The sequence below is a fragment of the Polyodon spathula genome, chromosome 1, assembly GCF_017654505.1.
Source record: "Polyodon spathula isolate WHYD16114869_AA chromosome 1, ASM1765450v1, whole genome shotgun sequence".
NCBI classification, from domain to species: domain Eukaryota; kingdom Metazoa; phylum Chordata; class Actinopteri; order Acipenseriformes; family Polyodontidae; genus Polyodon; species Polyodon spathula.
In genome coordinates this window covers 47,851,467-47,879,431 of record NC_054534.1, presented here as the reverse complement: position 1 = coordinate 47,879,431, position 27,965 = coordinate 47,851,467, and the positions used below count along the sequence as shown (strand labels likewise).

Sequence of the window (27,965 nt, the reverse complement as noted above, 5' to 3'; positions counted from 1 at the left end):
ACATCGATAATGGATAATTGCAAAGCATATGACATGGTTTATTTAGATTTCCAGAAAGCTTTTGACAAAGTCCCGCACAAAAGATTAATTCTCAAACTGAACGCAGTTGGGATTCAAGGAAACACATGTACATGGATTAGGGAGTGGTTAACATGTAGAAAACAGAAAGTACTGATTAGAGGAAAAACCTCAGAATGGAGTGTGGTAACCAGCGGTGTACCACAGGGATCAGTATTAGGTCCTCTGCTATTCCTAATCTACATTAATGATTTAGATTCTGGTATAGTAAGCAAACTTGTTAAATTTGCAGACGACACAAAAGTAGGAGGAGTGGCAAACACTGTTGCAGCAGCAAAGGTCATTCAAAATGATCTAGACAAGATTCAGAACTGGGCAGACACATGGCAAATGACATTTAATAGAGAAAAGTGTAAGGTACTGCACGCAGGAAATAAAAATGTACATTATAAATATCATATGGGAGATACTGAAATTGGAGAAGGAATCTATGAAAAAGACCTAGGAGTTTTTGTTGACTCAGAAATGTCTTCATCTAGACAATGTGGGGAAGCTATAAAAAAGGCTAACAAGATGCTCGGATACATTGTGAAAAGTGTTGAATTTAAATCAAGGAAAGTAATGTTAAAACTGTACAATGCACTAGTAAGACCTCATCTTGAATATTGTGTGCAGTTCTGGTCACCTCGCTATAAAAAAGATATTGCTGCTCTAGAAAGAGTGCAAAGAAGAGCGACCAGAATTATTCCGGGCTTAAAAGGCATGTCATATGCAGACAGGCTAAAAGAATTGAATCTGTTCAGTGTTGAACAAAGACGACTACGTGGCGACCTAATTCAGGCATTCAAAATTCTAAAAGGTATTGACAGTGTCGACTTTTGTCTTGACAGTGTTGACAAGGGACTTTTTCAGCCTGAAAAAAGAAACAAGGACCAGGGGTCACAAATGGAGATTAGACAAAGGGGCATTCAGAACAGAAAATAGGAGGCACTTTTTTACACAGAGAAATCGTGAGGGTCTGGAATCAACTCCCCAGTAATGTTGTTGAAGCTGACACCCTGGGATCCTTCAACAAGCTGCTTGATGAGATTCTGGGATCAATAAGCTACTAACAACCAAACGAGCAAGATGGGCCGAATGGCCTCCTCTCGTTTGTAAACTTTCTTACGTTCTTATGTATGTCTTAGCTGCAAAATACACAGACACTTAGAATTAATGTTCGTTTTATTTCGTACAGTTATCATATACACACGTATTGCACAATAAGGCAGTGACATCAGCTCCCTAGCAACATGCCTCCTTTGTTGTTGTTGGTAATGGATTCTTTCAATGCAGCGGGTTTGTGCATTTGAGAAAGGAGAGGAAAACCCGTGAAATTAGTTGGATACTGAAGTTGATGAGAAGCAATTACCCTCTGCAATACAAATTAAAATGGTGTGCTGCTTTTTATACAAAAAATGAGAAAAAGCGGGTTGCATAGGGAGTGGTTGTACAGTATTTATTTGTTAGCCTGTTTGTTTTTCTATGGGTCTCTCGCTATATCGCGGCACTCGTTATATAGCGGATTTATACTGGACCCCGACACCCGCAATATATCGAGTGGTTGGTGTATCTACAATTCCACCACTTCTACAAATACATTCTTTTCCAGGCTCAGTGATTCATTGGATTTGAACAGTGGTAATTACAGCTCTTGGAGAAGCATAACTTAAAACACCAAACATGCGCTGATAACATTGGACCCCAAACATGGTTTGTATATCGACTGGTGGGGACATGGTTAACACCACAATTGTTTTATTAATTTTCCAGGTTCACCTTCATTTGTTGGCAAATTGACAGTGGGACGTACAACGAATTGATCCCTACATTTTTAAGTCCGAAGCCAAAATAAGGAGGGTTCGGTGTTCGAATACTTAAACCATAAATTCCTCCCAATTCCTAGCCAGCTTATGTTTATATATATATATAATAATATATATATAATATATATTATATGATATATATAAGTTACTGTTACTGTTTCGTAGGCTATTTGATATGTGGTACACAGGTAAAGTGTAAACGGTTCTGTATTTTTGATGTTTCTGTTGTGGGGGGAGAAGGCTAGCAGTAAACTGTGTAAGTTTCAAACGGAAATCTTATTCAAGGATGTTTCCATTCGGCATTGATTAATTTGTTAAGAAAGTGATGCTGAGGCCCAAGCAATGACAATAATAGTCTCAAAGAACCTCACATTCAAAATCATAACACGTTTATTTGAAAGAGTATTGCACGTACTAGTGTTAGATGTTTACATTCACGTAGTCTACATCATATACAAAGCAGTAGTATGTGCAGAAAAAATAATTAAAGGCAACCGCAGGACAAGCAATACATTCTATTTAAAGCCTGTTTAAATGGTTTAAAAAACAAACAAATTAAAAGGCATTCACAGAACTTTGTTTGACCCACGGTCTGCACTATGTATCAGCGATGTGTACACAACAGACGCCGCTGGTAGATTACAAAAACGATTAATTAAACTTAGGCTAGGTAGTTGTTATCTTAGTAGTTTTTATTCTCTATTAATTACATTATATTAATTGAAAAGAGAACCAGATCGTTATTTTTTTATTGTTTTGGTCAAATATAATACAGCAGGCTAATGTTCCGATTGACGTAGACTACAATATTTTTCTTCATTAAAAAGTTGTCGTTGTTGTTTGTTGAAATTAATCAGCTTTCATATTTTGTTGTGTATGACTCATTTAATCAAACCAAGTAGTTTAAGAAGTTGCTTGTATCGTTCATGACGTTTTTCAAATCAAGTTATTTGCGTATTACGTCACCTACCAGCCCTGCTGCTGCCTTCCCCCATGCACGCTACAATGGACTTGCAGCCAGTTCATCTTACTTAAAGGCACTCGATCTGAAATCGTAAAGTAATTTACAGTAGGCTACAAACGTGGCAGCGGACTGTCTCTCTTTAGCGCATGCAAGAACTTGCAGACTTGATACAACTGTGTTGAGAGTTTAAAAAGAAAGCATTATGAGATTTTTAACTCGAGGTACCGGGAATATGACTGCACGCCCAGAGGTTCCAGTTGGTCATAAAAATACTGTTAACTAAAAGGCTCAAAACTATAGATTGTGCGCGTCCCTTGTTAGTAGCTGCCAGTCTGTTTTTCGTTCAACAGTTTCCTCGACAGTTTTTGTAGATTCGGTATTCGGCCAAATCTTTTGAGATGGAGTGGGTATCCGTCCGTATCACAAAAACTTGGATTCGGTGCATCCCTACTTTATACAATTGTGTAAATAGGGCACCTTGGTTAATTCATTAATATATTAACTGGGGCAGCAATGTGGAGTAGTGGTTAGGGCTCTGGACTCCTGATCAAATAATGTGATATAATTATAACAATTGTAATTCACCCTGGATAAGGGCATCTGCTAAGAAATTATTATTATTGTTATTAATAATAATAATAATAATAATAATAATAATAATAATAATAAGCTCTTACAGCTACACCAGTTCACTGCAGCTAACATCAGCGTACATTTGATTGCATTTTTTTTTTTTTTTAATTGTATTAGGTGTGTAATCGCTTCACCTGACATTGCATTCAACTCTGTGCTGTGCCTCAACCAATGGCAGGCACAAAATGAAACTTGCAGGGATCATAGAGAAGGGTCTAGGCTACAATCTATCAAACGGACAAAAAATCCAGGGTGAGGTCAAAGGTCACAGCTTAACACAACTTTATCTTGATTTCAGTTTTTCAATTTTTTATAAAGAATAGATAGTCCTGTTTGATGGTTTTAAAAGTACACCGACACCTGCCTTCTTTGTCAATTCTGGAGGAAGTTGTGACCATGCGAAGGTAGGTAGGGTGGGTGTCCAAATCAGGTCAAGCTTCGATGAACTGTATCATGAATGGGAGGTCATTCAAGACAATGACATGTGCAAAAGTTTTTCACCTGGAAAATTGCCATTTTTTTATTGATTTTATATGGAATGACACTTTCAAATTATACTATATAGGAAGGAACATGAATGTTGTAATTTGTCTCTGAATATATTTTACACATCCATCCATCCATTTTCATTAACCTCTTAATCCTTTACAGGGTTGTGGTGAGCTGGAGCCTAACCTGACAGACACAGGGCACAAGGTGGGACTACATCCTGGGCGCCAGTCCATCACAGGGAACCACACACACAAACAGGGCAATTTAGAAGGACCAATCAACCTGAACAACTGTGGGAGGAAGCCAGAGTACCCGGAGAAAACCCACGCAGACATGGGGAGACCATGCAAACTCCACACAGACAAACCCCTAGGCCGGAATCGAACCCAGGACTGTGGCACTGTGAGGCAGCAGCGCTAACCACCACGCCACCCACATTTTATACAGCAACGTTCAAATAGTTGTACTGTACGTTTTGTAACAGTATAAAAACTATTTTAAATGTATTAGTGAATTTCAGCCTTACTAAATTGTGTGTGTGCATGTATATGGTTGTAATATACATAATGTTTGAGATTTATATTGCATTGTTCAGGATTCTCCCCAGGAATTCTGTACAGCCGGGTGGCAGAACATTCTAGCCGGGAGCACTTAACAGAAAAATAAACTTGCCTTACCTTAAATATATAATATGACAAAGAATTTGAATAATGTGTTGTCTTTCGTTGACTATATCTGGTTGTGCTTTTTACGTGCTACATTTTATTTTTCATTACTGTTTTTTGTTATGGTAAATTGCCGTGCTTATCTATAGACACTCTACGATTTGACTGGGGAAAGATAATGTAGGGTTATTGGGGTTCACAAAAAGAAACGGTAACCTTTTCACTTTCATTATGAGCTTATTGCTTCCTTTAAATGGTTTTCTTTATGCTCAGTTTTCAGGGCATTTTGTTAATGCATGTCTATTTTTGTTTTTCGCCATTCTACTTTTTTTTTTTTTTTTTTTTTTTTTTAAGCACAACAGTACTTGCACATGTTTGGTCACCATCATAACTGTTGCATGAAACCAATCCAATCACCTCTGCACTTAAGCATTTGTATGTCAGTTGACAACAATGCTTTACATTTACATCCAATCAGGCCTTTCTTCAGCCTCCATATCTGAACCCCCAATATGTCTCACAAGCACCTGGGTGCATATTGTAACGATATCACAACAAAAGGAACATGCTTTTTTGGGGTGCATATATATAACTATTATATACTATATCAACTTACATAACAGTAATACGACAAACATGGACTTATGTTCATACCCATGATTATACATAATATATATATTATATATATATATATATATATATATATATATATATATATATATATATATATATATATATATATATATATATATATATATATATATATACACACACACTGCATATTTTCAGAAGTGTGTATTTGCATTTTAAAAGAAACTCACAAGGTTTACAATTAAACTATACGATTCTTCATTTTGGCATACCATACTTTAGCGTGCAGAAAGCAACATGAAATGTCTATTACAGTATGCAATTTCAGCATTTTAATACCAATGTAATGTTTTAAGTATAGAGGCTTACATTCCAGACTGTGACAATACTTTCATTCCTTCCTGTGGAATCCTCCTGGTTACGAACACCTTCATAAGCTTCTGAGAGGCATTCATTTTAGCACACAAAAAACGAAAACTTCAGCAGATCACTGAGAAAGGTCACTCTCACAATGCGCATGCCCTATGCAAAACATCAGGCGTCACGTGGCATCTAGACAAGATGAGAAGGGTATCGCTGCAGACCACAGGCTCATCCAGCGTACCTCGTCGGGGGTACCCCACTCATCATGTCCCAGCGGTAGGGCTCGCATGAGGAGGGAAGTCTGTTGCTTTGTGTTCTGAAGGTAACCTTTTGCAAAGGCAGATAACAGTTGTGATCAGCGGTCAAGATAAATTGCGGACCTGCCGTTTTTACGCATTAAAAAAATATGAAATTCACACTAAATTTAAATGTAATGCGTAAAAATTGCTGCACAGCTTCCTGCCTCCCCTCGCCTCCCGTAAAACTTCCACAAAGAACTACATCTCCCAGAATACAATGTCTTCAGTTACTAAGAAATTGTATACAAGAAATACTAACCCAACAAACATTATCCAATCTCTGGATAGCCTGTTGTCTTTGTCACAGTAAGAATAAAAAAATTCGAAGCCACACAGGGTGAAGCGTAAACACCCCAGCGCTGCTACAAATCCAACTGCAATAGGGTTGCCACCTGGCCCCATAATTCCGGAACAGTTTGGGACGGGACATGGTTTTTAAGTTGCCCTTAAACTGAAAGCAATAAATACGTGAACTGAGCACTAAGCACTTGCTTAATTTATACTGCTTCTTCTATTTATATCCTATTAATTAGTAATATATAGCCCTAATTTACACTGATCCAGTGTTCACGCTGTCTGGTGTCAGGAATAGTGAACAGCTGCTCAGTATTAATGATTTCAGTGGGAGTAGGTGATAAACTATTAGAAACTATAAAGAAACTTTAAAATATATATTTTTAAAACTATTAATAAAATAAATAAATATTGATGATGTACTTACTTATTTATTTCATTTGTTAAAAGCTATTATTGTATTGTCATGCTGCCTCAAGATAATTAATCACCAGAATCAATTTAGCAAAGGTCTAGGGCTCAATTCACATGTTGATTTCCTTCAGTTTAAAGACAACTTCAAAATACTGTTCTGTCTCACAGTGTTCCGGAGGTGGCAACCCTAAACTGGAACCATCGTCAGAGGCAACCGCGAAAAAACAAAAAAGTGTCTAATATTAAAGGAACTGTTTCATAACTCATTAATGCATTTACTTATTTTATTTAGCTGTATGGCTTTATAGTGAAGTGTTAACATGTTCACATAGTTTAAGAATTTAATGTTAAAATATAAGTAACCATTACCATTAAGATTGTACTGTATTTGTAGAGATTACTCATGATACAGGTAATGTTGCATTTTACACCCTGGAAAAAAAAACATTTTACTGTCAGTGTTAAAATAGAGAGGGTAACTTACTCTGAAACCCTTATCTGGAGCGCTGGTTTACAAAAAAAATGTTCTGCAAGACAGCTAGTGGTTCAATTTGTACCATTAGAGTGCCTTTTGCAAACATTGAAAACCAACACGTATTTTTCCAATAAACTTTTTTTTATTTGAAACATTTAAAATAGTAAAAAATACTTTTCACAAGCTTAACAGCGGGAAGCCTGTGAACACAAGTCATGAATCCCGGTCTAAACTATGTTACAGACATATAGTAACAGTCTGACCGTGCTCAAGCTGTTTTCATTTAAAATCAAACATTTCCCAACAGATCCCATGTCCCTGAATGCAGTTCTTGAAATATACAATAACGGTTATCGAATAACTCATTTTCTAGTTGAAATAATATCGCAGAACCTACAAACTGCACTTTGAAGTATAAAAAGGGATTAGATATCCATATAATTTCTGTTAACTCAACAAAGCAAGTTATGTTATTATAAATAACAAGTAACAGCTGACATCAACATAGTTGACCGAAGTAACATAATTGATGGGACAATCAGTGAAATGGCTATTTTGTTAATTTTTAACATATGTTCACATTCATTAAAGCTGTCGTAGTCACAAATGTTATTCTGATACAACCATTAGACAATTTGTTCCTTCACATGAGTTGCAGTAAACAGAACTGACACATTATTTCAAGCTGAATCTGAGAAACTAAGCCAAGAGTTATTTGATTTTGCAACTGCTATACAACAAAGCTGCTACAGTACAGTTAACAATGCATTGTTTTTAATTAGTGAGTTGTAATCTTTTTACAGCTTATTTTTAACATGTACATCACAATTGGGAGGGGCTGTGCTTTAATCTGGTGTCTTATTATTAGTGTTGATGTAGAACGAGAACTTTACAATGTTAACAATGCACATAACAGCATTGTTACACACCCTATAGAAAACCTAACATTTTAAAGTTTTCAAAGTGGAAGAGCTTAATTTGACATTTATCGAAAAATCATTTTTCTATGCAATGTACATTTTATTTGTCCACAGTGTTTATTTACATGGCTAATTTTGACCATATTTCTTTGGAGATCTCTACATGACTTGTAGTGAGACTGTGGAGGTGGAATCGTACATATCATTTTTGGAACGCTACTGTATATATTTTTATTTATACCACAAGCGTGGGTATATTTAGTATATTTAATAATATTCAAATTGAGACTAGTTTTGAATGTGTCTTTGCTTACGTTCCAATCCAGAGGTGTACTGTTGAAATTCAGGAAGGAGCTGTGCTTCGTTAAATCAAACAATACTGTCACCGTGTTTTAAAATGTCTGAAATAATGCCGGATTTGTATTGTTGTTTTGATTTGGACTCCAATTTCCTTGAGAGCAAGTTTAGTCAGGAAATGCCAGTTACTGATCTTAAATTCCAGCAGATTTTATCCTAGAGAGATGTGCACCTAGGCTGCAAACTGACAGTTTTCTATTGTATCTAAAAAGATGGTTGTGAAGAGGTCATAAACTTGGTTCAAACTTAATCTGTGCTGAGCATAGTCAGTTGAAAATTAAAGTAAAGATCTGCCAGGTAAAATAATCCCTTAATTAACATATTGAACATAACAAAGTACACATTTTATTGCTATTTATTTAAAATATATACTTGGTATATGGTTATGAAGATGTCCTGTTGGGCATCATGGTTTACTGGAACATCCTACTGAGGCGAATAAAAACACTACACCAGGAACGATCATTCAATATCCTCCGCCTGTGTGTGGATTGCCTCGCCATGTGTGCGGCGCCTGCCTGCGGGAACGGAGATCGCTACAATACTATACCACGAACATTCAATATCATCTGTATATTTTAAAAACACTAAACCAGGAACGAGCATTCAATATCCTCTATATATTGTAAAAAAAAAAATGTAATATATACAGTATATACACTGGGTAGGCCAGGCAGCACCTCACAGCCAGCAACATGTGAACACATAATAAATTATAAATATACCTCTAATGTTTGGATTCAACATTTTTGCTCAGAAGAGCGATGAGTTATTCTTCATATATTGAAAAATAACTCATCACATACATAAATAAGAAGATATGCATTTTTTACTTTGGGTATGAAAAAAATGAAATGTTAGATGGAATTGACCTCCCTCTGTAAACGTCACATTAGTGCAGAGCTCGCTCGGACACCATGGAATCTGCTGGTACAGGGTGGGAAAAGCAGGCGTCTGGCATTTCTGATTAAGACATTGGTAAAATAAATCTGATTATCTATATGAGGATGGTGCGATAGTATTCTTAGTTTTACTTTAATTCGCGTTATCATGTACGAGTCAATACATTAACATAATGCCAGTTGTAAACACGTAGAGAATAAGAAAGCAAATAGACGGCAACAGTGGCAGCACTGCATTCTTCTATGCTGGAAAACAAGACCTAAGGTACCTCGCTCAAGGCGGAGCTTTCCCGAAGTAAGCAACTTCCCAGCGACAGCGAGTGGAAGCGACAGCGAGTGGGAGAAGTACAGGCGTGGAAAAGTACAGAGCAGTTTCGAAGCAGTTGGAAAGCAGGTTGACGGCTGTAGAAGAAACTAAACTTCAAAAAAAAACCTCAACATGGTCTTCAAGCCTGTAATCTGTGACACCTGCTTGATGTGGGAAATCCGAGAAAACCCAGCGGAGCTAAACCAAGTGTGCGTAAAGTGCCGCGCGATCCAGGATTTGCATAAACTAGTAAGTATGCTAGAAATGGAGCTGGAAGAAGTGAGACAGCAACAGGATCTTGAGGAACTGGCACACCCACAATTCATGGAAGTCTGCATCACCCCTAACAGACTGAAAGCCACCAGGGAGATAGAAGGTCAGAACAGCTGGGTTCAGGTAGGCAGAAGCAGGGAAAAAAAGAAACTTCGTCAAACACAACCACCAGAAATCAAAACAACCAACAAATTTGAGTCACTTCAGAATTTTGATGAGCAGAACCAACAACAAGAGAATGAAAGGAACAACATCCAGGACCCTATTGACAGTGGTGACCAGACAGCAAAAAGAAGGGAGGTCATGATTGTTGGGGACTCCATATTGAGAAACACAGCAAGTTCAGTTCGCAGTTTGGACCCCCTTACTACAACAGTGTGCTGCCTTCTGGGAGCCTCGGTCAAGCACATCACTGAAAACGTGGACAGGCTCCTAGAACGAACAGGAGACGACCCGGTAGTAGTCGTCCACATCGGTACAAACAACATTGGAAGAGACAGACCAAAATCCCTGCAAAACAAATTCAGAGAGCTAGGAAGGAAATTAAAAGAGAAAACCAAAACTGTGGTATTTTCTGGTATACTACCCGCACCTTGCAAAGGACCATATGGACAGCTGGAAATAATTAATCAAAACGAATGGCTGAAGACGTGGTGCACACGGGAAGGCTTCACCTATCTTGATCATTGGAGCACTTTCTACAACGAGGACTATCTGTATAGACGGGATGGACTGCATTTAAATAACAAGGGAACTAGTCTACTCGGAGAAAAGATCCTCGAGCAGGTTCGGAAGCATTTAAACTAGAAAGGAAGGGGGGAGAAATCAACAAAAAAACAGAAGGGAGACCGCATCAAAACAAGAGCAACAACTCAGGTAAGACAACCATTAAATGTATTTATCAAAATGCTAGAAGTATCAGAAACAAAATTCTAGAACTTGAAGCTACTGCACTAACAGGTAACTATGATGTGATAGGTGTTACAGAAACGTGGTTATCTGAGAGTGATGGGGACGAATATAATATTTGTGGGTATACACTGTATAGGAAAGACAGGCAGGACAGACGAGGAGGAGGGGTAGCGCTATACATAAGAAACAGTCTTGAAGCCCAGGTGTTAAACCTGGACAAAGAAAATAAAACCGAATCAATATGGGTCAGAATAACAGACAAAAATTCAAAAGGCATAATAATAGGAGCATGCTATAGACCGCCTTTAATGAAGCTATAATTTGCAATTTTAAACCACGGTCATTTCTTAATTGAATTCTATTTTCTGACGACGAAGAAATTAGCTCAACACTATTTTTCTAGCTATACAATCCTTAAAGGAAATTGATCACTTTACTGTGTAAAGGATGTAGTCACTACACTACACACCGTTAGTTTCATGAAGACATTCTGTCTGGATACTCGCCTCTCTTTAAATCTTGCAAATAACACTGCAGTTAGGAAAGAAACAACTGAGGGGATTCATTATGCGTTTAGATTAAAAGGGGCGCGGTTTAAATTACAATCGGGTAATACATAGCAGTGAACCTGTTTTAGAGCAACGAGTCAGTCAACACGCCTTCATCAGCGTTTCATATTTTATCCTGGTTATTATTATAATGCCAGTAAAACGCTAAACTTAGTACTGTACATAGGATTGCTCTCACATGACATTGCTGGACTGTTACTAAACCGTTTCATATTTTTTATTGTTATTATAAATGCCAGCAATAAGCTAAACAGGTCTTTTCAAAACACCTTTATTTGTAGACTGAACTACTGTACTAGTGGAATACTGTAAATATGATTCTCACAACTGTGCTGGACATTTGGTTTTCTGAACTGTTCTAAAATAATTATTAGGTTTTCCTGCTTATTTTAATGCCAGCAATGAGCCAATTGATGTCTGTAAACATTATGACAGGTTTGAAGTGTCTTCAGGTGCTTTACTTACTATTACAGCAACAAGAGTCTGATTGAAAAAAAAAAAAGATTTGTGGTAACATTTATTAAATGTACTTATTTTAACTAGCAACATTACATTTATGTTCAAATAGCATATTTAATTATTAATATGTTAATAAAACAATGGGAACAAATGGAATTGGCCATTTTTAAAAAATTGAATTTGCTATTCTCACGAATGGAAGTAAATTTTAAAATTGTTGAGATACTTGTGTTTGGAATATTGTTTTAAAATTGTATAATGCAACAAAAATATATTAAAAGGGTTAATGCGTGGCCGGAGGTTTCTAACTGATAATTTACCCTCTCAGTCAAAATGGCAAGTTTCTCAGTATCTGAAAAGCATAGAGGGAACACTGTATATATATATATATATATATATATATATATATATATATATATATATATATATATATATATATATATATATATATCCATCCATCCATCCACTAGTGTTTTTTACTATTATAACAACATTGACTTGCATAAAGAAGGAAAAATATTGAGTGAAATAGCTCGCATCACTTGATTTTCAAGGTGTGGTATCCGAAGCATAATAAACAAGTACAGAGAAACATCATCTGTAATTGACAAACCCAGGACTGGAAGACCCAAAAAGCTGTCTAACAAGGATGAGCAATACTTGAAGATACTATCCTTAAGGAATAGAAAGAAGACAAGCGTTGCATTGACAACAGAATGGGCAGAAGGCAGAAGTATCATTGTCCATCAAAACAACAGTACGAAGGTCACTCTTGAAATCAGGACTTAAAGGATGCATTGCAGTAAGAATACATCTGTTAAGAAAAGGGAACATAGGCTAAAATATTCACAAAAACACAAATTGGACTGTGGAACAGTGGTCAAAGGTGCTTTGGACTGTAGATAGATGGACAGCTATTGAAAACAACCGAAGCATGAAGCAAGCAAAACAAACACTGATTTTAGAATTCAAACAAGAGGATGGGACTGTCATCAAGAACCACAAACTGATTTTGAAGAGTTCAAGACTATTACAAAAAATTGTATCAAGATGAAAAGAGCAACATAGTAGATGACGAAGAAGAGACAGAAAAAACAGAACCCGAGGAAGACGTTCCAGGCATTCTACTGGAAGAAGGGAAAAATGCTATGAAACATATGAAGACAGGAAATGCACCTGGAGAAGACAGCATAACCATTGACATCATGAAAGAAGGAGGAGAAAAACTGACAAAAATACTGTTGCGTATTGTTACAGATTGTATTAAGCAAAATGAAGTGCCAAACGATTGGACCAATGCATCGGTGATACTTTTATATAAGAGAGGAGATAAAGAAGACCTCAAGAACTACAGACCTATTAGCTTACTACCTATAATCTACACAGTTTTTCCCAAGGTACTCACCAACAGACTTCAAGATAAATTTAACAATCAAATGAGCAAACAGGAGTGAATTTAGCACAATGGATCATCTTCAAGTTGTACGGCAAGTGATTCAAACCAGCAAAGAGTACAAACTTTTCCCACATTGCTTGGGATTCATCGACTGTGAAAAAGCTTTTGACTGTTTACACAAGATCTATATTAAGCTCTCTGAAAAAACATGGAATTGAGGAAACATACATAGACTTGTTCAGCACCATATACAAGAATGCAAGAAGTTTGTCAAGGAGAAATAATTTCCCTAAAGCTCTTCATGGCCACCCTAGAAGACATTTTCAAAACACTGGAGTGCAACACTGGACACTGTGTGCAAAGCTGGTACATACTTACGCCAAAAGACTTAAAGCTGTAACTGCAGCGAAAGGTGGCTCTACCAAATATTAATGTGTGGGGGTTGAATACTTATGCAAGCAAGATATTTCAGTTTTTTATTTTTCTAATCAATATTTCCCAACATAAAACCAATGTCACCTTACAATAATTGATTTTGAGTTTATGTGTTTTAAAATAAAATATCGAACAGAAGGAAATTTCAATGTACCATTTGTAATTCGGTAATATGGTCAGGGGTCTGAATACTTCTGCAATGCACTGTATATAGTACCAGTCAAAAGTTTGACTACACCTGCTTGAAACCGGGTTTTTCATGATTATTTATGCTTGTAACTGTATAAACTTGTCTATAAACACTTAATATTTCATTATATGATACGTGTAGTTATATAAGCTAATAATCATAAGTGAATAGCATTCAAAAATTAAATTTTTAAATGAAAATGTAAATCTTGTCAATTTCAATGAAATGGTCACCCAAAGCAAGGGGATTTCAGTCCGAAATGTGTATAACACAGTGTTAGAACACTGGCCTAAGTATAAAAGTGTCTTTGTTAGATGTTCTGTAAGTTAACTAGCATGTTAAATTCAGCAATTTTTCACTTACACAATGCAAGTGCTTCACAGGAACTGAATGTAGTCCTAGATGGTAAACGGCTTAAGTGTGACCACAGCCCAATTTACCTCGGTGTTAGCCTGGATTGTTCACTGACATTCAACCACCACCTGATAAAGACAGCCACAAAAGTCCACGCACGAAACAACTTGCTGAGTATGTTGGCCAGCATATCGTGGGGAGCACGAACACCGGTCCTCTAGTCCACAGCCCTTGCTCTCTGCTACTCAACAGCTGAGTACTGTGCCCCAGTCTGGTGTCGCAGTTCACGTGCAAAAAAAATTGACACTCATCTGAACTCTGCAATGCGGACCATCTCCGGCACTTTCCGCTCAACTCCGGTCCAATGGCTACCGGTGCTGAACAACATCACACCTCCACACATTCGGCGCAAGAAACATAACATAAGAACATAAGAACATAAGAAAGTTTACAAACGAGAGGAGGCCATTTGGCCCATCTTGCTCGTTTGGTTGTTAGTAGCTTATTGATCCCAGAATCTCATCAAGCAGCTTCTTGAAGGATCCCAGGGTGTCAGCTTCAACAACATTACTGGGGAGTTGATTCCAGACCCTCACAATTCTCTGTGTAAAAAAGTGTCTCCTATTTTCTGTTCTGAATGCCCCTTTGTCTAAATTCCATTTGTGACCCCTGGTCCTTGTTTCTTTTTTCAGGCTGAAAAAGTCCCTTGGGTCGACACTGTCAATACCTTTTAGAATTTTGAATGCTTGAATTAGGTCGCCACGTAGTCTTCTTTGTTCAAGACTGAACAGATTCAATTCTTTTAGCCTGTCTGCATATGACATGCCTTTTAAGCCCGGAATAATTCTGGTCGCTCTTCTTTGCACTCTTTCTAGAGCAGCAATATCTTTTTTATAGCAAGGTGACCAGAACTGCACACAATATTCAAGATGAGGTCTTACTAGTGCATTGTACAGTTTTAACATTACTTCCCTTGATTTAAATTCAACACTTTTCACAATGTATCCGAGCATCTTGTTAGCCTTTTTTATACCTTCCCCACATTGTCCAGATGAAGACATTTCTGAGTCAACAAAAACTCCTAGGTCTTTTTCATAGATTCCTTCTCCAATTTCAGTATCTCCCATATGATATTTATAATGTACATTTTTATTTCCTGCGTGCAGTACCTTACACTTTTCTCTATTAAATGTCATTTGCCATGTGTCTGCCCAGTTCTGAATCTTGTCTAGATCATTTTGAATGACCTTTGCTGCTACAACAGTGTTTGCCACTCCTCCTACTTTTGTGTCGTCTGCAAATTTAACAAGTTTGCTTACTATACCAGAATCTAAATCATTAATGTAGATTAGGAATAGCAGAGGACCAAATACTGATCCCTGTGGTACACCGCTGGTTACCACACTCCATTCTGAGGATCTCACCCGGCCCAGGGGATTTGTTTATTTTAAGAGCTCCTAGTCCCTTTAACACTTCTGCCTCAGTTATGCTAAAGTTATTAAAACTGGATAGGAACTGGATGACATGTGGGGCATGTTGTCAGTATCTTCCTTTGTAAAAACTTGTGAAAAGTAATCATTTAATATATTTGCTATTTTTTTTTCTTCATCTACGATTTTGCCATTTTTATCTCTTAAACATTTAATCTCCTCTTTGAATGTTCTCTTGCTGTTGTAATATTGGAAAAACATTTTGGAATTGGTTTTAGCTCCCTTAGCAATGTTTATTTCTATTTCTCTCTCGGCCTTTCTAACTTCCTTTTTGACTTGCGTTTGCAGTTCTGTGTACTCTTTCTGCGTACTTTCTTTTTGGTCCTTTTTTAATGCTCTGTAAAGTGCCTTTTTTCGCTGAATATTTTTTTTAATTGATCTATTAAACCATTTTGGCAATTTAGTTTTACATTTAGATTTGTCTACTTTAGGGATGTAATTGTTTTGCGCCTGTAGTACTCTATTTTACTCTCTATTTACTTGTCATTTCCACCATTTCTATTTCATCCATCGTGCTCCCCACCGGGTTTTCCCATTTGATATGGGGGAAGTTGAAATCCCCCATTAGTATGGCTTCTCCTTTGCTACACGCATTTCTAATGTAATTGTATAACAGATTATTTTGCTCACCGTCTGAATCTGGCGGTCTATAGCATGCTGCTATTATTATGGCCTTTGAATTTTTGTCCATTATTCTGACTCATATTTAATGGGCTTTATTTTCTTTGTCCAGGTTTAACACCTGGGCTTCAAGACTGTTTCTTATGTATAACGCTACCCCTCCTCCTCTTCTGTCCTGCCTGTCTTTCCTATACAGTGTATACCCACAAATATTATATTCGTCCCCGTCGCTCTCAGACAACCAAGTTTCTGTAACACCTATCACATCATAGTTACTTGTTAGTGCAGTAGCTTCAAGTTCTAGAATTTTGTTTCTGATACTTCTAGCATTTAGATAAATACATTTAATGGTTGTCTTACCTGAGTTGTTGTTCTTGTTTTAATGCGGTCTCCCTTCTGTTTTTTTGTTGATTTCTCCCCCCTTCCTTTCTAGTTTAAATGCTTCTGAACCTGCTCGAGGATTTGTTCTCCAAGTAGACTGGTTCCCTTGTTATTTAAGTGCAGTCCGTCCCGTCTATACAGATAGTCCTCGTTGTAGAATGTGGTCCAATGATCAAGATAGGTGAAGCCTTCCCGTGTGCACCACGTCTTCAGCCATTCGTTTTGATTAATTATTTCCAGCTGTCCATATGGTCCTTTGCAAGGTGCCGGTGGTATACCAGAAAATACCACAGTTTTGGTTTTCTCTTTTAATTTCCTTCCTAGCTCTCTGAATTTGTTTTGCAGGGATTTTGGTCTGTCTCTTCCAATGTTGTTTGTACCGATGTGGACGACTACTACCGGGTCGTCTCCTGTTCGTTCTAGGAGCCTGTCCACGTTCTCAGTGATGTGCTTGACCGAGGCTCCCGGAAGGCAGCACACTGTTGTAATAAGGGGGTCCAAACTGCGAATTGAACTTGCTGTGTTTCTCAATATGGAGTCCCCAACAATCATGACCTCCCTTCTTTTTGCTGTCTGGTCACCACTGTCAATAGGGTCCTGGATGTTGTTCCTTTCGTTCTCTTGTTGTTGGTTCTGCTCATCAAAATTCTGAAGTGACTCAAATCTGTTGGTTGTTTTGATTTCTGGTGGTTGTGTTTGATGAAGTTTCTTTTTTTCCCTGCTTCTGCCTACCTGAACCCAGCTGTTCTGACCTTCTATCTCCCTGGTGGCTTTCAGTCTGTTAGGGGTGATGCAGACTTCCATGAATTGTGGGTGTGCCAGTTCCTCAAGATCCTGTTGCTGTCTCACTTCTTCCAGCTCCATTTCTAGCATACTTACTAGTTTATGCAAGTCCTGGATCGCGCTGCACTTTACGCACACTTGGTTTAGCTCCGCTGGGTTTTCTCGGATTTCCCACATCAAGCAGGTGTCACAGATTACAGGCTTGAAGACCATGTTGAGGGTTTTTTTTTTTTTTTTTTGAAGTTTAGTTTCTTCTGCAGCTGTCAGCCTGCTTTCAAACTGCTTCTAAACTGCTCTGTACTTTTCCACGCCTGTACTTCTCCCACTCGCTGTCGCTTCCACTCGTTGCTGGGAAGACTGCCTCGTTTAACTGCGTTGTTCTGCTGTGCTGTTGGCTCCTCCCCTCGCCCGTGTCTCAGAACGGCGCTGAATTTGAATCAGCTGCTCCGAGTTTCAGCTTGTTTGTTATCAGAAAAACACACGCGGCTGTTTGACTTTGAGCTGCTGCTGTGTTTCCCCAATGTCCTCTGTTTTCTGATTAAAGCAATTAAAGATGCAATTTCTCCTTATTGCTTCTAAACTGCTCTGTACTTTTCCACACCTGTACTTCTCCCACTCGCTGTTGCTTTCACTCGCTGTCGCTGGGAAGACTGCCTCGTTTAACTGCCGTGGTCAAGCCGTGGTCAAGCAGTGGTCAGAATCATCAACAAGATCCAGGATAACCCAGCACTACCACTGCATGACTTTATCCTCCATCCACCAAAGGTGCGTCTGGAATCTAGACGCCCAGTCTGGCTGTCACTTCCTGACCCTGATTGGTCATCAACAACCCAGTGACAAGAGGAGTGGTTTCAGAGTGACTCAACCAATTCCTCATTGCCGACCTAACAGACCGCCCACCCGGCTTTGACCTGCCACGACAAGATTGGACTTTACTCAATCGCTACCGTACTGGTCACGGTCGGTGTGCAGCGTGTCTTTATGACTGGGGCCTCGTAGACAGCCCACTCTGCTCACGTGGGCAGAAACAGAAAATGCTTCACGTTGTGGAGGACTGCCCGCTGACAAGTTTTCCGGGTGGACTCTGTGCTCTACAAACAGCTGTTGATTCAGCAGTTGCTTGGCTGCGCAAGAACAGCACATGCTAAAGAAAAAGACTAGCATGTTACCTAATTAGCCTTTTGTCAACAATTATTGTTAACAGGTGAGGGTCCATGATTACTATAAATATAGGTAGCATAGGCACAAGTTTGTCATTCATGAATGTAAGGGAGCAGAAAATGACAAAATACGCTCAGTTAACAAAGAAAAAAGTCTGTAATTACTTTAAGAAATGAAGGTCAATCTTTAAGACAAATCGCAAGAACTTTGCAAGTGTCTGTAACTGCTGTGGCTAAGACCTTCAAACGGTTTGAAGAAACTGGACTCATGAGGACCGAACAAGGTCAGGCAGACCAAGGGTGATTTCAGAATCAGAGAACAAGTTCATTCGAGTCACAAGTCTGTGAAACCGCCGATTAACTGCCCCTGAAATACAAGCTCAACCAAATGCTACTAGAAGTACAGATGTTTCAACATCAACTGTTCAGAGGAGATTGCGTGAACTTAGCTTAACTGGAAGAACTGCTGCAAAGAAACCATTGCTAAGAGTGCAGAATAGAGAAAGAGACTTCCCTGGGCCAAAAAACACAGAAACTGGACGTTTGAGGAGTGGAAGTCGGTCTTATGGACCGAGGAGTCAAAATTTGAAATATTTGGGTCCAACCGATGAGTATTTGTAAGACATAGAGAGGGTGAGTGCATGAGTTCTGCATGTATTGTTCCCACTGTCAAGCATGGAGGAGACAGTGTCATGGTCTGGGGTTGCTTTGCTGGTGACAGAGTTGGTGATCTTTTCCAAGTCCATGGCAAGCTTAACCAGCATGGCTATCATAGCATACTTCAGAGGCATGCCATTCCATCAGGATTACAGCTAGTTGGGCAGTCCTTCATTCTTCAGCAAGATAATAACCCGAAACACACCTCAAAGTTGTGCAAGAACTATCTCGAAGAAGGAAAGTGAAGGACAACTCAATCTAATGACCTAACCTGCCCAGTCTCCAGACCTCAATCACACAGAACTTGTATGGGATGAACTGGACAGAAGAGTCAAAGCAAAGCTACCCAGAAGTGCCCTACATCTCTGGTAATTGCTGCAGAAGAGCTGGGAAGACATGTCGGGTGATTTCCTGCTGAAACTTGTTAACCGAGTGCCTCGTGTTTGTGAGGCCGTTATTAAGGCAAAGGGTGGCTATTTTGAGGAATCAAAGATTTAGAGACAATTTTCAATTTTCTTGGACATTGCTTTGATACTCCTTATGTTTTGTTTTGTATATTGTAACGTGTTTTCATTTTCAAGTTTTTACAGAAACGTATACAATGTAAAACATTGTCAGTTATTAAAAAAACCTAGTTTCCAGGAAGTGTACTCAAACTTTTGACTGGTACTGTATATATAAAGTAAGCCAAATCTGCATCTATGTGAATGCCAAGTTTAAGTACATTTACATATTTGTTATTTTTAAAAAAAAAACAAACAAACAAAAAACATGTGAATCCCAAAGGCGGAACCTCAAGTTTGGGACAAAAATGTTGCAAGCTTTAACAAATCAAAGAAAGTTGTGATGCTGTGTTTAGGTGGGATCTTCCTCTCACACAACAAATCATGCGTAAGCTGCATTTGATTTACAGCTTGTGAGGTATCCAGAATGGATCTTTTGAAATTCCCAGACGTTTCTATATTCCGACTTTATTTTAAATGTGAAGTTTAAGCAAACTTGCAGACTAATTAGTAGTAAAAACAAATGAGTATATTTATTTTTTTAAAAAGACTACCATGTCTTTTTCACAAGTTTATCATGTGAAAATAAATTCCAGAAGAGAAAATGACCAAATCGACTGGATGATTAGTTTGTTACTTCATCTTTGGGACAGTAAACCAGGGAAAAAAATATCCAACACTAATTTAAGTTTTAGATTATTGCCACTTGTATATCTTTCCAAATATGCACGCAATTAAGAGTTTTGGTCCCAATGACCACCCATACACCGTGAACAGGATTAATACAGCTGTAGCGAGCCTCAATGCTGACAAGTTGCTGAAGAACATGTTGTCTCTCCTATGATTTGAAAGAGACCTGTGTAATTCTCTGGAGTATAACAATTATTGTATGACAGTATTGCAATATTCAGCAACAAGCCTGACACCTTATCCTGTAAGGTGGAGCGGAGACGAGAGGATACTAACTAGGCAATGGTCATTACTTTCATTTTATTTAGTAATTGCATAAATGTAAAATGAGTTGCATATTTTCACCGGTTTGGCTTTTTAAATAGCATTCACTGTGGATATATGTACATTTTAAATAAGTTTGCAGTTTTTGGATAGGATGACGTTTTTATTTTTTTATGTTTCATCTTCACAATTAACACTTAATTTCCTAGAAGTGCTAACTGTATAATTTTTTTTAAAATAAAATAATAAATATGTAGCGCTACAGTTAGCACTTCTAGGAAATTAAGTGTTAATTGTGAAGATGAAACATAAAAAAAAAAAAACTGTCATCCTATCCAAAAACTGCAAACTAACAAGAAAATTGGTAGGCTTTATGTACAACCTGCAAAAACAAATTGCAGCAACGCAGCCTACTCCAGTGGAGTAACTAGGCTTGGAAATGTGGTTGGGCCCAATTTAGGATAATAATAATAATAATAATAATAAATAATAATAATAATCTTTATTTTATAAATTTTATTTTATAAGGTGCCTAAATGCACGCACCTCAAGCGTTGTACAAACAAATCATGATAAAAATGCCTGAACGTAAAAGTGTGTAACTTTTTTTTAAAAGCATCAACGGTCTTAGCATCCCTGATAGATTGAGGAAGGTCGTTCGAAAGTTTGGGCGCATAGCGGCAAAAAGCCCTATTGCCCATGGAGTGAAGCTTAGTTTTGGGTATTATCATGTAGGAAAATAAATTTGACAAATCATTTTTTATCGAAAATACTTTTATATGTATAAAAAAAAAATGTTAATACAATTGTATAAACATTAGCTACAAGCAAGCAAAGACACGCAGGTTGCAGCATGCCCTAATGTATATGTTTGTATCACAACACAGACGTCCATGAAGTCAAATCAAAGAATTAACTGCCAATTCAACAATAACATTATATTAAATACTATGAATATATTAGCATTTTCACCCCATTTCTTATACTCTTTTCCAATCAGTATGGATCCACCCTGCTATCACACGCCTTCAACGCACCTCCTGGTAAGGGGGGAAACTCCCCCAAATCTATCACATTCTGTAGTGCATTACATTTAAGCATTTTACAGACTATCTTAACCTAATCTGTAAGAAATGGTTTCAAACTAGTCCTTTGTTTGTGGTGTTCTGTTTTCACACTGTGTCTCTACTCTTCCACACATCTTGATTAGACACCTGCTAACTTTGGCTCTTTGGCCAGACGTCAAGATATGAGAGACTGCAAATGTCTTGCTTAGCTAGCTACATGTGCTTTAAGCTGCATCAAAATATGAAAATACAATTTTAACATAGAAGTAAAGAAACTTATAATCGAATACATAATTAATACTTTATGCAGAATGTCATCTCCTACAGCCAATAAACCGGAGGATGAAGAACATAGATTATGTACGGGTGTGTAACGTGTAAGCAATTCAGCAATGTAACATGGAGCTAAACCATTCAAAGCCTTATAGGTTAACAACAGTATTTTTAAATAAATCCTGCTCTCAACCGGCAACCAGTGCAGAGAAGCAAGAACCGGTGTAATATGGGCATCCAGTTTAGTGCCAGTTAAAATGCGAGCAGCGGAGTTCTGAATATATTGTAGCCTGCTGCTGGTAGCCTTGGAGACACCTGCAAACAACACATTGCAATAATCGAGCTGAGAAGAAACAAGCATGAACTAGCCTCTCTGCATCAGGCAGACAACATAGGGCACAAGTGGGCAATGTTACGAAGGTGAAAAAAGGATACCTTGGTGACATTGCGGAGCTGTGACTCAAAAGTAAGGCTAGGGTCAAAGACCACACCAAGATTCCTAACTACAGAGCAAGATTTAACTTCAAGCCCATCGATCACTACGATAAAAGGCAAAACTTGTAAGTTGTCAAGGACAGCCAAGCAGTATTACTTCGGTTTTATCGCTATTTAATTATAGGAAGTTTTGCTGCATCCAAGCTTTAATCTGTCAGACTATTCTCAAGAGCCGAAACAGCCAAATTTGTGTTAGGTGCGGTCTGAAAATGTAATTGTATGCGTGAAAGCTCATAGCATGACGACGCATGATCTGTCCAAGTGGCAGCATATCAATATTAAAATAATATTATTTATTATAGTAAGGGTCCTAAAATAAAGCCCTATGGCACACCTGTAGATACTGGGCTAGGGTCAGATGTATAGCCGCCCATAGAAACACACTGCCTACGATCTGACAAGTATGATCGGAGCAACTATAAGACAGTGCTAGTAATACCCATAATACCCATTAAAAGGTTAATTAGAATTGTGTGGTTTACGGATTCGAATGCAGCACTAAGGTCTAATAGGACCAAAATAGTCAGTACACCCGAGTCTGCGACCATGAACAGATCAATAACAACCTTAACAAGGGCTGTTTCAGTGTTGTGTCTTGATCTAAAATCTGACTGCAAAGGTTCATAAGTGTCGCATTCCGACTGATGACTCTGTAGCTGCTGAGGTGCTACGCGTTCTAGGACTTTAGACAGAAAGGGCAGACAATTACAAAGAATATCTCCGGCAAGGTTTGTTTTATTAACAAAGGAGTCACAACAGCATATTTAAATGTACTGCTCCAGAACTCAGTGACTCTCAATGACTAAACTTCAAAAAAAAAAAACCCTCAACATGGTCTTCAAGCCAGTAATCTGTGACACCTGCTTGATGTGGGAAATCCGAGAAAACCCAGCGGAGCTAAACCAAGTGTGCGTAAAGTGCCGCGCAATCCAGGATTTGCATAAACTAGTAAATATGCTAGAAATGGAGCTGGAAGAAGTGAGACAGCAACAGGATCTTGAGGAACTGGCACACCCACAATTCGTGGAAGTCTGCATCACCCCTAACAGACTGAAAGCCACCAGGGAGATAGAAGGTCAGAACAGCTGGGTTCAGGTAGGCAGAAGCAGGGAAAAAAAGAAACTTCATCAAACACAACCACCAGAAATCAAAACAACCAACAAATTTGAGTCACTTCAGAATTTTGATGAGCAGAACCAACAACAAGAGAACGAAAGGAACAACATCCAGGACCTTATTGACAGTGGTGACCAGACAGCAAAAAGAAGGGCGGTCATGATTGTTGGGGATTCCATATTGAGAAACACAGCAAGTTCAATTCGCAGTTTGGACCCCCTTACTACAACAGTGTGCTGCCTTCCGGGAGCCTCGGTCAAGCACATCACTGAGAACGTGGACAGGCTCCTAGAACGAACAGGAGACGACCCGGTAGTAGTCGTCCACATCGGTACAAACAACATTGGAAGAGACAGACCAAAATCCCTGCAAAACAAATTCAGAGAGCTAGGAAGGAAATTAAAAGAGAAAACCAAAACTGTGGTATTTTCTGGTATACCACCGGCACCTTGCAAAGGACCATATGGACAGCTGGAAATAATTAATCAAAACGCATGGCTGAAGACGTGGTGCACACGGGAAGGCTTCACCTATCTTGATCACTGGACCACATTCTACAACGAGGACTATCTGTATAGACGGGACGGACTGCACTTAAATAACAAGGGAACCAGTCTACTTTGGAGAACAAATCCTCGAGCAGGTTCAGAAGCATTTAAACTAGAAAGGAAGGGGGGAGAAATCAACAAAAAAACAGAAGGGAGACCGCATCAAAACAAGAACAACAACTCAGGTAAGACAACCATTAAATGTATTTATCTAAATGCTAGAAGTATCAGAAACAAAATTCTAGAACTTGAAGCTACTGCACGGTGAGCAAAATAATCTGTTATACAATGACATTAGAAATGTGTGTAGCAAAGGAGAAGCCATACTAATGGGGAATTTCAACTTCCCCCATATAAAATGGGAAAACCCGGTGGGTAACACAAAGGATGAAATTAAAATGGTGGAAATGGCAAATGACTGCTTCCTAACACAATTTGTCACGGCACCGACTAGAGGGGAGGCATGCCTTGATTTAGTCTTTTCAAATAACGAAGACAGAATAACTAAAACAGAGGTCAGAGAACCACTGGCAAACTCAGACCACAACATGGTCTCATTTGAGGTGTTTTTTAAAACCCCAAAAGTAAAGACTAAAGCTAAGGTTTACAATTTTAGAGACTAACAGAAGTAGATTGGAGTAAAATAGAGAGAACACCCACAGAAGAAGGATGGTTGTTCTTCAAAAATGTAGTACTAGAGGTGCAAAACAATTACATCCCTAAAGTAGACAAATCTAAATGTAAAACTAAATTGCCGAAATGGTTTAATAGATCAAATAAAAAAAATATTCAGCAAAAAAAGCACTTCATAGAGCATTAAAAAAGGACCAAAAGAAAGTACGCAGAAAGAGTACACGGAACTGCAAACACAAGTCAAAATGAAGTTAGAAAGGCCAAGAGAGAAATAGAAATGAACATTGCTAAGGGAGCTAAAACCAATTCCAAAATGTTTTTCCAATATTACAGCAGCAAGAGAACATTCAAAGAGGAGATTAAATGTTTAAGAGATACAAATGGCAAAATTGTAGATGAAGAAAAAAAAATAGCAAATATATTAAATGATTACTTTTCACAAGTTTTTACAAAGGAAGATACTGACAACATGCCCCACATGTCATCCAGTTCCTATCCAGTTTTAAATAACTTTAGCATAACTGAGGCAGAAGTGTTAAAGGGACTAGGAGCTCTTAAAATAAACAAATCCCCTGGGCCAGATGAGATCCTCCCAGTAGTACTCAAAGAAATGAAAGAAGTAATTTACAAACCGCTAACCAAGATCATGCAGCAGTCTCTTGACACAGGGGTGGTACCGACAGACTGGAAAATTGCAAACATAATACCGATCCACAAAAAGGGAAACAAAACTGAACCAGGTAACTACAGACCAGTAAGCCTGACTTCTATTATATGCAAACTTATGGAAACTATAATAAGATCCAAAATGGAAAATTACCTATATGGTAACAGGGTCCTGGGAGACAGTCAACATGGTTTTAGGAAAGGGAGATCGTGTCTAACTAACTTGCTTGATTTTTTTGAGTATGCAACATCGATAATGGATAATTGCAAAGCATATGACATGGTTTATTTAGATTTCCAGAAAGCTTTTGACAAAGTCCCGCACAAAAGATTAATTCTCAAACTGAACGCAGTTGGGATTCAAGGAAACACATGTACATGGATTAGGGAGTGGTTAACATGTAGAAAACAGAAAGTACTGATTAGAGGAAAAACCTCAGAATGGAGTGTGGTAACCAGTGGTGTACCACAGGGATCAGTATTAGGTCCTCTGCTATTCCTAATCTACATTAATGATTTAGATTCTGGTATAGTAAGCAAACTTGTTAAATTTGCAGACGACACAAAAGTAGGAGGAGTGGCAAACACTGTTGCAGCAGCAAAGGTCATTCAAAATGATCTAGACAAGATTCAAAACTGGGCAGACACATGGCAAATGACATTTAATAGAAAAAAGTGTAAGGTACTGCAAGCAGGAAATAAAAATGTACATTATAAATATCATATGGGAGATACTGAAATTGGAGAAGGAATCTATGAAAAAGACCTAGGAGTTTTTGTTGACTCAGAAATGTCTTCATCTAGACAATGTGGGGAAGGTATAAAAAAGGCTAACAAGATGCTCGGATACATTGTGAAAAGTGTTGAATTTAAATCAAGGGAAGTAATGTTAAAACTGTACAATGCACTAGTAATCCCTCATCTTGAATATTGTGTGCAGTTCTGGTCACCTCGCTATAAAAAAGATATTGCTGCTCTAGAAAGAGTGCAAAGAAGAGCGACCAGAATTATTCCGGGCTTAAAAGGCATGTCATATGCAGACAGGCTAAAAGAATTGAATCTGTTCAGTCTTGAACAAAGAAGACTACGTGGCGAACTAATTCAAGCATTCAAAATTCTAAAAGGTATTGACAGTGACTATTGACTTTTTCAGCCTGAAAAAAGAAACAAGGACCAGGGGTCACAAATGGAGATTAGACAAAGGGGCATTCAGAACAGAAAATAGGAGACACTTTTTTACACAGAGAATCGTGAGGGTCTGGAATCAACTCCCCAGTAATGTTGTTGAAGCTGACACCCTGGGATCCTTCAAGAAGCTGCTTGATGAGATTCTGGGATCAATAAGCTACTAACAACCAAACCAGCAAGATGGACGGAATGGCCTCCTCTCATTTGTAAACTTTCTTATGTTCTTATGACTCATTGATGATATCAGTCACCACCGGGCTGAGAGCTGAAAAATGTGACTCAATAAGTGGAGTAGGATCTAGGGAATCAAGTGGTAGGCTTCTTTTTAGGACTATTTTAGCCAGCCTTGAAGAAGTAACCTCAGCAAGATAGAACAAACAGGTACCATTAAAAGCCAATGCATTAGGAGGCAGAGTGGCAAGGAGGGGCAGAAATTAACAGTTCCTGTATGATGTTATCGATTTTAATAGATAATAGTCAAGAAACCCATCACATTGCTCCCTAGAACCAGTAAATACAAAAACATATTTAGGTTGTAGCATGTAATTTATTGTTGAGAAGAGATGCCTGGGATTAGAAGAGTTTTCTCTAGTAAGATTACAATACAAAAAGGGATCTGGTTGAGTTTAGAGCATTCCCATATACAGTGTATGCTCCCTCCATATTTCAAAATCAACTGTTAGACTAGTATCCCTCCACCTGGGTTCAAGCCAACACCCTGCAGTTTTCATGGAGCGTAATTGATCATTATACCATGGAGAACAATGGGAATAGGAAACCAAACATGTTTTCTCAGGGGCCAGGACATCAATCACACTGCACAGGTTCGTATTATAAGACTCCATCATATCCGACAGCACCCGAGTCTGACCGTCATAAAGTGGAGTAGAAAACAAACTGTAAGCGCTTAACTTTTACTGCAGGCACTGATAAATCTAAAATAAACAAAATGGCCAAATCATCAGAAATTGTTAAATCCAGAGCTTTGAGATGAGTAACTGATAGGCTTGTAGTAATAACTAAATCAAGTATATGACCATGGTTGTGGGACATTTCCATGTTGTGTAAACCCTAAACAGTCCAGAAGAGACAGAAACTCTTGACAGAGAACAGGATTGAGAATCAACATGGATATTAAAATCTCCTGATAGCAGGATCCGATCATAATTCGGACATAAAAACGTTAAATGATCCGACAGCTTATTCAGAAATTCTGTTTTGGTGGAATGGCAAACCAGAACCACCACCACGGGTACAACAGAGACTAATTTAAAGGATAGACA

General features: G+C 38.2%; 1 protein-coding gene across 1 annotated transcript in view; it reads right to left on the bottom strand.

Moving 5' to 3' along the window:
- The window catches only part of LOC121319420 (glyoxylate reductase/hydroxypyruvate reductase-like), a 35,041-nt gene extending 29,304 nt beyond the window's left edge, over positions 1-5,737 (bottom strand). The window contains exon 1 of the mRNA XM_041256842.1: positions 5,598-5,737. Coding sequence (XP_041112776.1) covers positions 5,598-5,683 — 86 coding nt within the window. The 5' untranslated portion in view covers positions 5,684-5,737. The remainder of the gene's footprint in view (positions 1-5,597) is intronic.
- Positions 5,738-27,965: the final 22,228 nt, after the last annotated feature.